This window comes from Patiria miniata, unplaced genomic scaffold (assembly GCF_015706575.1).
Source record: "Patiria miniata isolate m_02_andy unplaced genomic scaffold, ASM1570657v1 HiC_scaffold_6, whole genome shotgun sequence".
Taxonomy (NCBI): Eukaryota; Metazoa; Echinodermata; class Asteroidea; order Valvatida; family Asterinidae; genus Patiria; species Patiria miniata.
Window position 1 is genome coordinate 23,998,355 of NW_024037073.1, and position 14,503 is coordinate 24,012,857.

Here is a 14,503-nt window from a genome sequence, read left to right on the forward strand (position 1 = left end):
GGCCATGAATTGTACACCAGGCACGGATCCAGAGGGGGGTGTCAACCCCCCCCCCCCCCCCAGCTCTGTCAAAAAAAAAAAAACACAATTATCATACAAATCCCAAAAAAATTATACTGGTATATGTCCGCCTGTTCAAAATACGGTACACCAGTCTGTAATCTAGTGTTACTAATCATCAAATTTGAACAGCGCCCCCTATTGAAATATGGAACCAGCCCCCCCCCCCCCCCCCCCCCCCCCCAGTTTTTGATTTTACGGAGGCCAAGTGTTTACATTTTCTGATTTTTTCGCTGATGAACCCCCTCCCCTGTGAAAAATCCTGGATCCGCCCCTGTACACTATTAGGTAATGTAGTGTGCACGATTGTAGGATATTATCGGCACTCCCCTGGGCACTCCCCATTGAATATATGTACAGAAAAGGAAGATATACTTAAATTTTTTAAGATATTTTAAATTTGGGTTTGTTTATTTTTCTTGAGTACTTTCCATTAGCCATGATATCTACTTGGAAACATTGGGATTCTGTAACCAAGAAATTAAGCGTGACACAATGAAATAAGCCAGAGGAAAAAATGGTCAATCTTTCACACAGAATAATTTGACTGAAACAAGTAAATTGGCTCAGATCTACATGTATTGTATTTAATATAAAATTTGCCATTGAAAATACAATTTTATTAAAAGTTCAAAAGAGTTCATTTCTAACATCACGTTGCCAGAAAACTAGAACATTTATAGAATAGAAAGTCTAATTCATTTTAAACACCGCATCCACTTTAATAATTTGCCATTGGAAATATAATTTTTTGAAATATGAAAGAAGTGACTGTTAATTTTTAAACCAAGTCACAAAAATCCAAAATGTACAGCACAGTTTAATAAACTATATGGTGTACATGTATTATAAATGACAAACACAACTACATGTTCATTAAAGTAGGTGAATCATATCCACATCATCTACGTTCATACCAACATCCATGACAGAAAACCTTAGTGCATTTGCATAAATAATCTCAACAAGGCAAATTTGCACTTCACTGTAACACACATTGTTTGGATGTTCAAATGTATTTCACTCTCCAAGGTTATACGAAATGACAAAAACACTTCTAAATTGTATATAACTTCTTTGGAAGATTTGGCAACTTAAAACAAAGGGAATAAAAATTCATCTTGATGTTTTATAATTACACATTGCACTCAGATGAATACATGCCTTTCATGATTGCATGTGCTGTCCAAATCTGGTCTCAGATTATCATGATCATGACTAATCCTACACATGCAAGAGTCATTTGACCAACTATTAAAAATGTTTACATTTGATGTTTCCCGTTTACCACCAGAAGCAATGAAATATACTTCTTGTATAATCCTAATGACTGCAACTTTCTTAAAAGGTACATATGATTATTTGCTTCTTGTGCCTTTACTTTCGTTTGAACCAACAAAAGTGCTAAAAGTCTGAAGCAGGGTGCATGACAACTAACCTGTTGAAGGTTGATTGGATAGTATACATTTTAAGAAAACCGAGAAAATACATTAACTTTTTTTTTGTGTCTTGTAACTGGATTCCATTGCTAATGCATAATGTTAAAATGTGCCATGGACACCCTCTTTCAACACCACCTCAGTATTCATCCACACGAAACAATTTCAGCTGGAATATTTTCAAAGGGTATTTGGTACCACTCCTATCTTGACTTTGAGCAGAGTTTTGTCATTAAATCAATGCTTCTCCAGGTCATTGCAAATGATGCACATGGCTTTGAGTTAACAGTGTTTCAATTTTATCTGTGAATGTACATTGGTCCAGTAAAATAAAACTTTCAGGTACTGTTGTCCACAAAATTTTCACACAAAATTTGAGCCCTGCTAACGAACTCATTGCACACAGTAAGATGTGACAATAGCTTGTAGATTGACAACTAGTCTCTGTGGTTTCAGTAAATTATATAAAAAACATGTTTACATAGTAAAATATGTATATTGCATTATTAATTTAGAGCACAAAATTGCATCATGACAAGAATTTAGAGTACCGATTTCAACAATGAATTAATGATTATTTTTTTTAAATATAACACTGTCTCGTTATTTTGTTACAATTGTTATATTATAATAATGCAATATATTTCATAATGCATTAATCATCGGTTTCCCTTTTTGGTTTATTGGAACATTTGTTTGTTTATTTGAACAATCCTTTGTACTGATCCAGTGTAACCGGCACAAATTTGGACACCATGTATTGGTTCAGTTGTGCTTGCCATTTGGGGTCGAGATGCATGTTGAGAAGATGCCTGGTGATAGATGTCTTGAGATCCTCTGAGGAAAAAAAAAGAATATTCAAAATGAGACGAGCAAAATGGTGGTTAATCTAAACGCAGACTCAAAACGGCAGGCTCTTGCAGGCCGTTTTAAAGTCTGATACTGGCAAGCATGTAGATTGTCAGATCGACCTATGATGCAGGGTTCAACATTATTTAAATATCTACAAGCGTACTAAATATCAGAATCATGAGGCCCTTGTATGTCCTCATGTACACGTGTCAGGTCAGATCTTCTGTTTAAACGGTGGTCTGACTGTCTGAGGTACTGTCCTCTTCCACACAACAAATATCTTTACGCAAAGTATGTACATGTACATGTGTATCACTCATTTTATTCAGTATTCATAAGATGGAATTTTGCGTTTGGGTGATGTTAATCAAATTAAGTTTTGCCCTTCACCGACGTATAAACGGTTGGTATAAACGGTCAGTGTGTTACCTCCCGAGTGAAAGTTGGAAAAAAATCACTTGGGTAGGACTCGAACCCAAGACCTCCTACTTTCTAGTGCAGATGTCTTACCACTCAACCACAAGCTGAGGGAATCAGTTGGCTGGTTTGAATCTGATGTACATAGCAGCAGGTATAGCATTAACTATTCATAAGATGGAATTCTAAGTTGGGGTTATGTAAATCAATTTAGGTTTTGCCCCTCGCCAACATTTTTTTTCCAACTTTCACTCAGGAGGTAACACACTCATACAGTGTTTATACTTCGGGGAGGGCAAAACCTAATTTGATTAGAGTTTTATTCAGCATGCAGAGTCCAGTGGTCAAAAGGTTCCTGTGTTTGACTCATGCACGATGTTATGTTGAGTCAATCTTGACAGGGGACACGGTGCTGGTGTTCTTGAGCAAGATACATTACTACAATTGCCTCCATTGAGTACATGTGGAGGGGGGGGGGGCTGCAGATCAGATATTGCTGATCTCGAGCTTATAGCAGGAAAGTGTTCTCATGGCCTGATGAACAGGGGTAATAAGTGTGAGCAATCTGAGTGTGTTGTATAAGAGTGCTATATGAACACTGCACTATGATCATCAAATATCTTAACATCAGCACAAGGTGTTGGGCGACAATGCGTTCAAGAGTTCCACCTAAACCTTTTCTTAAGATGGATTACTGGGCAGTGTTGTAGGACTCGAGTCTAGGACTCGGACTTGAGTTGGACTCTAGTCACATTGGAAAATGACTAGGACTTGACCATGACTCCTCGAACTCGATGACTCGCGACTCGAGTCACATAATTTCAACAAAAGTAAAAACCTAACGTAGGGATGGGAAAGGATCATTGAGGAATACTGTTTGGATGATCAAACATGGAAGGAAGGGTTGGAGGAAGATTTTTTAGGGATGGGAATTAAAAGGAAAACACATTCTGGCTCTAAACAACATGTACACACACAACTATGTACACTGGGATTTACTAAAAAGACTGAATGGAGGATTAAAAAATAATTTAAAAAAATGATTAGTTTGGCGAACAACTAAGAACAAGTGACTTGTGACTCGGACTCGAGGCTTGTGACTCGAGACTTGGACTTGGACTCGGACTCGACGTTGGTAACTCGACTACAACACTGGTACTTGGTCACAGAGTCCACTGTACCTACCAGGTAATTCTGAGTTGACCACCCCAGGGTAGACAGGCAAAGGCTCCCATGAGGTGACGACATGAAGCTTGTCCCTCAGCTCAGGATGGGCCTTCATCTGTAAGGCCAGGGTGTTGGAGTCGATGCCTGTACCGTCTGCTGTCTTATTAAGGATCATCTGGATGGACTTCAGATGGGAACCTGGGCAGGAAGAAAAAGTTTACGAGATGTAAATTAGCCTTTTTTATATTTGATATTTGTTTGCCCTTCGCTGACATATTTTGTAAACACTGTGCACTTAGTGTTGTCCGAAGGCTTAGGTGGGGCTCAAACTAATGACCTCCTACACAAACAAAGTTGGGTTAAGCGCTGCTTCATCAGACTCCAAACGGCCAGCTTGCCACAGCAAGCTCAGTGGTCGAGTGGTTAATGTGTCTGCACTAGGAAGCCGAAGGTTGGGGGTTCGTGTCCAACCAGAAGTAAGCTTGTTGATTTTTTTCTTGCAAACCCTCGGAAAAAACTCAATGTTTACAGTGTTTGTAAAATACTTCAGGGAAGGGCAACAAAAAAAATACATATATGAAAAAGAAGATCAAATATTATATGGATGAAATCGAATACAGTTGATTCCTACTTTCTAATTCACAATTTCGAATTTCACAACTATGATCTATCCATATAGATTTGAGATGCAGACCAATGCAAATGTGTCACAGATGTTTGTCTTTACCTGACTGGATAATTTTACCGAAGAAAATGGCCTTGTTCTCTCCTATCTTTTCGAGTCCTCGATGGGTAATCCCAAATCCGCTCAGTGAATGGACGTAGTTGTAGGCCCAAACAGATCCACGTAGGTCCTCAAACATTTGATATCTATCATTGAAATATCATCAATACAATTATGATTAGCATTGAAATATTTACATAGAATCAGGGGCGGGGCGGGGGGGGGGGGAGGGATGTCAGGGGAAGAAAAGGGGTTGGGGATTATATTCCCCCCCCCCCCAAACAAAAATGGACAAACACACTTTCCCCTTCCCAATTGTCACATTTATGGAAGACAGTGTTCTAGTGAAGATTTGCAGTTTGCAGTAACACCATGTAGGCATGCAGAGTCTCTTTTGGGAAGATGTGTGGATCTGAAAAGAACCACACATCTTCCCAAAAGAGACTTCTACATGGTGGCACCGCAAACCTTTACTAAACCATGCCACTACGTAGATAACCAAGTAGTTAGCTCTTGCAAATTGTCTTGCAAAGATGTTCCATCAACACAACTGAGAATATGACAACATCAACTTGATCGTCAGGCAAGGCAGAGACTGATTTCAAATGACAACAACCCCAGAAAGTGAAGAAGAAACTCTGATCAGATGACAACCAACATTTGCCCAGGAAAGAAAAAAAAGGCAACTGATGAACAGAAATCAAATTGTGATTTGTGAATAAAAACTTCCATTTGACATCATTCCTTATCAGATCAAATTGAATATCAAACAGAAGGGAAGTACAGAATTGTTGTATGGGTAAATAAATCAACATCCAGGGGAAGAACACAATTCATTTTGGGGAAAAAAATAACAAGGATTGATAGAAAAGAAAATCTCCTCTTTTTTTGCTGTTGTTTACATCTACATATACCTTTGTACAAAGTAATATTAGTGCTTAAAGATGATTTGAGTGAATGTTACTTTCCGTCTTCAGTAACATGACCAAATTGAAACCAACTACATGTACCAACTACCTGCTCCTCCTTCCAATCACATCCATATACTGTCATTATCCCCAAAGGCATTTTCAGGATGTATTCATCAAGTTTATTCCCACGTGACCGGTTGAACCAACTACAGGATGAGTCAAAAAGAAAGTGACCGAATTTGAAAAAAATGTTTAAAATATTTGGCTCGTTCTATCTTAATAAAAAAAAAAAGATAAAGTACATCTAATCAGACTTGTATGACTCGTGACTCGGACTCGAGTCCAACTCAAGTCACATTTTTAATGACTCGGACTGGGACTCGAGTCACTTTGACTTATGACTCGGACTCAGACTCGGGGCTACGGACTCGGACTTGGACTTGAACTGACTTGTGACTCGACGGAAATTACCGCACTGCACACACGCACATACCGGTATATAATTCGATCGTTTTCTTTACTGTGCAATACATGTACAGGGCGCTCGATGTGGTGCGTGCGTGGCCGTGGCCGGTTATCGATATACAATGTACATGTATTGACTTATAGAAATCAATGTACTGAAACTTGTACCCTGCCATCAACACGCAATACTGCATTGGTGCAAGATTGATAGGATAAGGTACCAGACTTTTCTTGTCAGACGTCCTGTCGTTCACACGCATATTGCTGTCGCATCGCGATAACGCGATATGAATAGTCTGCTGATCTGCCCGTTTCGGTAACGTTACATGAAGGTCCGTCTACATGAAGGTCCGTCTAGCAATGAAGGTCAGCAAACAGACGATAGCTCCGCAAAACTTCAGCATCACCATCAGAGACATCTGTTACCCTCTACATGTATGTAGTAGCTCAAACATCCACAGACCTCCAATTGCCTTCCTCCTCCAATGTCTTCTAAGGATGTGACGTTTCATTTTGTAAATGTTTAGCAAACATTTAAAGAACCATCTCAATGTTGAGCCCTTTCACAAAGACTGACAACTGCCCATTGTGCAGACCAACATGATCGACACAACAAATAATAAATGAGTAACATAATAAAAAGAGGGCTGTCATTGAAAACAATAAAAAGATGAGCACGTAGCCTGAAAGTAATCTAGTACTGCAGTTCTCCTTAGCTTTTAGCAAATTGAATAGGTTTGGATTATTTTTGTTATGCATGCTCAACTCAAAGGAAGATAGCGGAAAATAGGTTCCTGTTTTTAAAATTTGAGTTTTGTTAAAACTTTTGGAAAAATACGATTTAGAATTTTGTTTATTATTTTAAATGTTTAAATGTGTAAATGTCACATCCATAATTTCCTCACTCCACCAATACATAGTTCCCCTTTTGCCTGTGGATTTCAGTTTAATGTTTACACTCAGCCTGCAGAGGACAAAAATACTTGTTGATATCAGATTTTATATATTTATTGAACTTGTTAAAAGCACAAGTAAATTAATGTGCACAGTTTAACTAGCTAAATTAAATTTATGATATACATCTTTTTTCAAAGTGGATTTTTGTTAATTTCCACCTACTGCTTCTAATTGTTTCAGCTTCTTTTCAAAAAATTCAATGTACCCACTGACACCCTATAGTGAACAAAGTCAAACAGTACAACTGCCAATGCATCAACCTTACGCTAGAATCTTTCGTGGGTTTATCTCTATCCTAAATGCTGGAGATGTTTATCATGAATTTCTTCCCGCATGTACACTCCCAGCAAGTTCTTATTAAAAAGGGGCCTTTGGGTCATTCTTCAGTATCAAGTGTCTACTTTCATGTCCCGACACTTTAAGGCACTATAATTAAAAAAATATAGAATGAAATTTAGATTTTTGAGCAGTTAAATTAACTTCAACACGACTCCTATTATGTGCAGTGTTAAAAACTCTTTAACATAATGGACAAGATGCTCATTCTTTACAATACTCCCTCAAAACCCCCTCAAAATGCATGTCCCCGTGTATTTCTCAATATGTACCTACTGCCATAATTTGTAAAGTAAACAACTTGAAAAGGTAATTATACCTCCAAAAGCCAAGTAATATAATAATTGTCATTTCCGTCACAAAAGGTGTGACGGATATGACTTTTGCATTCTTTTCACAATCAATATTTCTTTGGGCCCTATTGAAAATAAAGGAACCCAGCATTATTTCCTGTAGAAAACTACTTCACATCACCACTCCAATACAATAGAGACTTAAATAACAGAGAGAGAGATATGTTGCAAGGATGAATGAAGTCCCTGAAAGCCATCAGCCCTGTTTTCGGTACATAATAATTGTCAATTATCAGATTGATCTTCGATCAGGCCAATCAAATATGTTGAACACTTTCAAGCGCTTCAACATGGGGGGGGGGGGGGATGCACATATTGTGACGTACGTGAGTAACCACTAGCTTAATTGTCACTTCCTAACATGCTCAAAATTCAAAATGTTTAAATAGGATTATGTGAAAATCTTAGATCTGCGGTTTATGCAACAGGATTGGCACAATTGCGAATCCCGCGCTTTGTGAATGCAAATCGCCATGATCGCAACCTTGGTAATACGATTCTTTCCCTGCTAAATACTCACGACCGGACCATGAATGTCTTGCAGTTTTTCAGGTTTTAAGAAAATCGAGTTGACGACGGACACACTGAAACGACCTCACAGTAGAGATACAACACGTTCCTCGACAACGAATCTGGAGAAAGTTGCATGAGACGGGCATTGTTACATTTTTGTGCAGCTGCACATGTGCAGCGCACGCAGACAACAAACCACCACGTGTGAATATTATCCATCCATTTTGCAACTGTCAGTGTCACAAAACACCACCACCTGTGCGCGCCATCACGTGGGCATACGTCATTCCAAGCGCATACCTTTGGATTTTTCGTAAACTGACATTGGTTTCGTTTGAAACTCAGCTTTCACTTCCACTGCGATGTTATTTTGTCAATTTTTGTTTATATTGGTAACGGTCTTTGTTCTGCATTGAAAACATCGATTGTCAACAGTTCTAATGTTACAGTTGTTATGCTTGCATTAGACTGTTAAATTAGTTGTTAAAATGATTACGTAGACATTCATGACTCTAAGCCGAAGCTTAGTCCGAAATTTCAGAAACGTCACTCTCAAAAAATTTGTTTAGAGGGCGCTGTACCGTACGCGTACCGGCGGCAGATCCAAGAATCAAGATGACGTCCCTTGTCACCAATGTTCTGCTCGCAAACACGGGTAAAACTCAGCTGTTTTCCAATAATACTAACCTTTCAGACAAAGGTTCTCTCAATAAAGTTCCAGAGATTATTGGAGGAAAAATAAAAAACTTAGTGCATTTAATTCCTATGTAGGCCGAGTATTTGAAACGCTTTTTGGTTGGTAAGTATTCGATCTTTATCGTTGCATCGGTTGCGTGATAAAACGTATGAGAACGGGTGTCGGTCACTAAGCTTCGCCCGGTGTCACGGTCTCACTTCTCCGGCGTGCTAGCTTCTCCACAGAAGGAAATTTCGCCTCAACACGCATGTGCAAATTGCGCAGTAGTGTACATTTTCGCAAACTTTATTTGTGTGCTGAGTTATTTGGGGTTGTAGGCCTACTGCACTGGTGCACGTGAGATTAGCTGGAGTTACCTAGCTCTACTGAGTGGAGCGTTGAATTACAGGTATACAAACGCTCCACCGATTTGCCATACTTTGGTAGCACCATACACGGTCGTCATGACGGTATGCATTTTGTGCATGCCCTCGCGAGGACAAGGCCCAAAAAAACTGATAAAGAAAATACAAATGAGGAAGACAGTAACCCTGGATAGATCCACACATTCATGACATTCCATATGACCCCTCAAATTGTTTCAAACAACCGGTAATTTTGAAAAAAGAACAAAATAGTCTGAACTTACCGTACTCCTAGAACTATGAGGCTCCACGTAGTGGAGCCTCATAGGTTCAGAAGCCCGCAAAATTGTTGTCAGCACAAAACACTAATTAAGTACAAAAACGTCCATCCCAAGCAGGCCGTTTTCCACAGAACCGCTGCACAGTTTGCCCCTAAACTCCATACAATACCTCATGACATACTCACGTTATGTGCACCCAACAAACATCGGTGGATTCTGTCTGTTTTTCGGCAAAAATGATGAAAAATATGCCCTTTCCGCACTGAGCCAACCTAACACTTGAAACGAGCACGCGTGCAGAATGATCGCAGTTATTTTCGGTTCGATCGCTCGGAGCGCGCCGCGGGGGGTACGTACTTGCACTTGTACGCATGTGCATACTATCGTTCCGCTCCTACACCATACCCCCCGCGGCGCGCTCCGAGCGATCGAACCGAAAATAACTGCGATCATTCTGCACGCGTGCTCGTTTCAAGTGTTAGGTTGGCTCAGTGCGGAAAGGGCATATTTTTCATCATTTTTGCCGAAAAACAGACAGAATCCACCGATGTTTGTTGGGTGCACATAACGTGAGTATGTCATGAGGTATTGTATGGAGTTTAGGGGCAAACTGTGCAGCGGTTCTGTGGAAAACGGCCTGCTTGGGATGGACGTTTTTGTACTTAATTAGTGTTTTGTGCTGACAACAATTTTGCGGGCTTCTGAACCTATGAGGCTCCACTACGTGGAGCCTCATAGTTCTAGGAGTAAACTTACCGCTCACAATTAAATGTGTCTGCCGAGTTGCACAGTCTATTTCACTGACATGACTGAAGCATAATTCATTGCGCGCGTGTGTGACGTCACTATTGAAGAAAAACAAGTCGCGCTTAATCAATGACTGTTTCATGTACTGATATGTGCCCCGCACCAAAAACCCACAGTCAGACGGCGCGGGGCACATATGACTACATAAAACAGCTATTGAGTAAGCGCAACTTGTTTTTCTTCAATAGTGACGTCACACACGCGCGCAATGAATAATGCATCAGTCATGTCAGTGAAATAGACTGTGCAACTCGGCATACACATTTAATTGTGAGCGGTAAGTTCAGACTATTTTGTTCTTTTTTCAAAATTACCGGTTGTTTGAAACAATTTGAGGGGTCATATGGAATGTCATGAATGTGTGGATCTATCCAGGGTTACTGTCTTCCTCATTTGTATTTTCTTTATCAGTTTTTTTGGGCCTTGTCCTCGCGAGGGCATGCACAAAATGCATACCGTCATGACGACCGTGTATGGTGCTACCAAAGTATGGCAAATCGGTGGAGCGTTTGTATGGAGGGGTACCCGTAATTCAACGCTCCACTCAGTAGAGCTAGGAGTTACCCAGCCCTGAGTTTTATCATTGGGTTGTCTATTAGGGCTGGAGCGAATTTTTCTCGTAACTTGTAGTATAGGCAAAATTTTTTGGAAAATGTTCAATTTTGTCCCCGTTACACACTAATTGCAACTGCAACTCACCCCAAACTTGCCTGGAATAACCATTACACAGGTCCTTGAAGTAAAAAACGATCCACGATGAAGATTCAGCCTACAATTGCAGTGAAAACAGGAGGAATAACCGCTAACTTGACAACCTTGCTGGATTGGCCAGGACCGCAATTGGTTTGTGCACAAAAAAAATTGTGTACAATGAATGGCGGTCGATTAACAGGCACAGAGAGCGATCGCTGTCAACTACTCGTTTTGGCCGGCTGTGCTGGCTGTTGGCGCATGACGTCACGCGGAAGCGTAACACCCGATGACTGTTTTATGCACTAATATAAGGTTTACCACTCGCATCGCAGCTTTGGTACTGGAACCGCAACCAATAGTGCATGAAACAGTCATCGGGTGTTACGCTTCCGCGTGACGTCATGCACCAACAGCCAGCGCAGCCGGCAAAACCGAGTAGTTGACAGCGATCGCTCTCTGTGCCTGTTAATCGACCGCCATTCATTGTACACAATTTTTTTGTGCACAAACCAATTGCGGTCCTGGCCAATCCAGCAAGGTTGTCAAGTTAGCGGTTATTCCTCCTGTTTTCACTGCAATTGTAGGCCGAATCTTCATCGTGGATCGTTTTTTACTTCAAGGACCTGTGTAATGGTTATTCCAGGCAAGTTTGGGGTGAGTTGCAGTTGCAATTAGTGTGTAACGGGGACAAAATTGAACATTTTCCAAAAAATTTTGCCTATACTACAAGTTACGAGAAAAATTCGCTCCAGCCCTAATAGACAACCCAATGATAAAACTCAGGGCTGGGTAACTCCAGCTAACGTGAGATAGGATATAGTCGAATCCAGAATTTTAGTGGCGCGCGTAACTCCCAATACATGTTACCATGGAGCTGTAACCAAAAGGTTTTGAGGATACACATTTATTTAAAACCATGGTTACAAAAATATAGACAACCACGATCTAAACGAGCAAGGAACACAGACCATGCACAGACCATGCACAGACCAAGGAGTTCGCGGTACTCAAGCTGGGAACGCAAATCAGAGTGCTTGCAAGACCATGGAATGACCCAGGGAATGACCATAATACTCCTCTCTATAAGCTCAGTAGCTTGACCCACAGGAAGTGTTACATAACACATTCTTGGGTGTCCCTCACTGTGTTATTTATGGACTTGGTAGACTTCAGAACACAGCCCGAGGAAAAGTAAGCACAGCGGACACATGAGCATGTATCGTGCTCATGTAACGTGCACTGTAACGTGCTCAATTATCCGCCGCATTCACCCGGAGAATCTAGCACGCCGGAGAAGTGAGACCGTGACACCGGTAATCCTTACTAGTATTATGACCTAGCCCAGGTGGACTCCCTTTCCTCCCTTTGAAGTGCTCAAAACCGGGCGAAAAAATTTATGACCGATATTTTCAATATTTTTACCTAATTGGAGAAGCCAATTTTTACGTTGTAGTATTCTATGTGTCCTTATCTATTGGGCCGCTGGGTTCAGAAATTCCATATGTGATGCTGACCGACCTTAATCTGGAAAATAAACGCGAAAGCAACGTTAAACTTGTACGTGTTTGTAGACTTGTTGTTTGGAATTCCTGAACCCAGCGGCCCAATAGGTAAGGACACATAGAAAATGTAGGCGGGGAATAAGCTTCTGTAACGAGGTAAAACGTAACAAAAATCTGGTCCAAATTTTGGGTGGTCTTATGTAGAGAATTCTCGTCCTGGACGTTAGTCGTAATGCAATGAAGACTTCGTCCAACCTGGGCTATATTATGACCCTGTTCCTACGTAAGAAGGGAAAGACTCACCAAAACAGTTGACTAAATCATGACACTCAAAATTGACATTCTGATATTTCTTGACCCATCTGAACAATTGGCAATGACCAATGACATACTTAGTCATGTTAGTCCGAGTAACTTGGACCAAACTTATCGCCTTTTTAACATTCGGACATGGTCTGGTGATAGTAAGGTCCAAGCTAATAGTGCGAGCTGGACAACATTATCCTGTCACTGTCCCAGAAACCAACATTTTCCAACAAAAAACATCAGATTTCACCCTCAAAACGGCCTCCAAACTACTATATGCCACCTGAGGTACTACAAGTAGACATCAATGATTATTAAAGATGGTTGTACTGAAGTTTACTTACGATCCGAAAGAAAAGTGAAATTTCTCGTTCAATTCTGAGAGTTCCCCTGGCGATCTTGATCACGTTAAATTTCGGACTCGTGTTAACGGCGATAAGTTTGGTCCAAGTTACTCGGACTAAGTTAGACCCGTGAACGTGGCTTGTAAACTACGCCACGTTCTTATGTCATTTCGAACCTGGCGAACGTGTCCCTCTGACTCCCTCCGTTACACACACTGGACGTTATTTTGCCCATGTAATAAGTACTCACATATGAAGCTGTCTTGAATTCTAATTAGTATTTTATTTATATTCTTAAAGTAAATAAATCACAATTTCCTAGGGGTAACCCGTTGTTAACGTAAAAGAATAATTATCATCCCTTCAATTGTTCAAGATTTTTGACGTTATAGTAATCATTAACATTATATTTTAAATGCTTTAAATTATATTACATGTACTGTACAACTAAAAAAGTACTTATTCTTAATAAAATACTAATTTTTAATACTAAAATACAGATTTCACCCTCAAAACGGCCTCCAAAATACTAGATATGCCACCTGAGGTGCAAGTACAAGTAGACATCGATGATTAAGATGGTTGTACTGAAGTTTACTTACGATCCGAAAGAAAAGTGAAATTTCCCATTCAATTCTGAGAGCTCCCCTCGCGATCTTGAACACGTTAAATTTCCAACTCGTGTTAATGTTTGAACATGCGATTTTTTCTTCATGCCCAGCGTACATTCAATGGTCCCCATATCCCGAGTGCGATTCCGTTACCGAGCGGGCGCGATGCATCGATTATGATAATGAGTAGGCTGGATCAGGTTTGTAAACACATGTGCATTTCGAACGATAATAGGGAGTTGTGAACTCTAGCGCAGCTTTTATGGCAGATGCCAGTTCAAGCTGGTTCCCGATTTCCTTTTACAGTTCGAATTGCACTTGTGTTTACAAACGTGACAATTATCATAATCGATGCATCGCACGCGCTCCGTAATGGAATCGCACTCGGGATATGGGGACCATCGAATGTAAGCTGGGCATGAAGAAAAAATCGCGTTGTTCAAACATTAACACGAGTCAGAAATTTAACGTGTTCAAGACCGCGAGGGGAGCTCTCAGAATTGAACGAGAAATTTCACTTTTCTTTCGGATCGTAAGTAAACTTCAGTACAACCATCTTAATCATTGATGTCTACTTGTACCTCAGGTGGCATATCTAGTAATTTGGAGGCCGTTTTGAGGGTGAAATCTGATGTTTTTTTGTTGGAAAATGTTGGTTTCTGGGACAGTGACAGGATGATGTTGTCGAACTCGCACTATTAGCTTGGACCTTACTATTACCAGA

At 40.3% G+C, this 14,503-nt stretch overlaps 1 protein-coding gene across 2 annotated transcripts; it reads right to left on the reverse strand.

The window, feature by feature from the left end:
- Window positions 1–892: 892 nt before the first annotated feature.
- Window positions 893–8,288, reverse strand: LOC119743060. Of its 2 annotated transcripts, none has more exons than XM_038219402.1 (4): window positions 8,202–8,288; window positions 4,663–4,805; window positions 3,954–4,133; window positions 893–2,336 (listed from the first exon to the last, which is right to left on the reverse strand). In XM_038219402.1, exons 1-4 carry the CDS (start codon window positions 8,210–8,212, stop codon window positions 2,200–2,202), a joined length of 471 nt encoding a protein of 156 aa, XP_038075330.1. In that variant the 5' UTR covers window positions 8,213–8,288; the 3' UTR covers window positions 893–2,199. The 2 variants fall into 2 exon arrangements, with proteins under 2 accessions (XP_038075330.1, XP_038075329.1); XM_038219401.1 differs by lacking the exon at window positions 8,202–8,288 and adding an exon at window positions 5,677–5,717.
- Window positions 8,289–14,503: the final 6,215 nt, after the last annotated feature.

Coding starts and splice junctions, on each gene's coding strand:
- LOC119743060 (XM_038219401.1), bottom strand. CDS start 5,702: ATGGATGTGATTGGAAGGAGGAGCAG. Junction 4,806..5,676: donor GTGATTGGAAGGAGGAGCAG/GTAGTTGGTACA, acceptor TTTCAATGATAG/ATATCAAATGTTTGAGGACC. Junction 4,134..4,662: donor CGGTAAAATTATCCAGTCAG/GTAAAGACAAAC, acceptor CTTCCTGCCCAG/GTTCCCATCTGAAGTCCATC.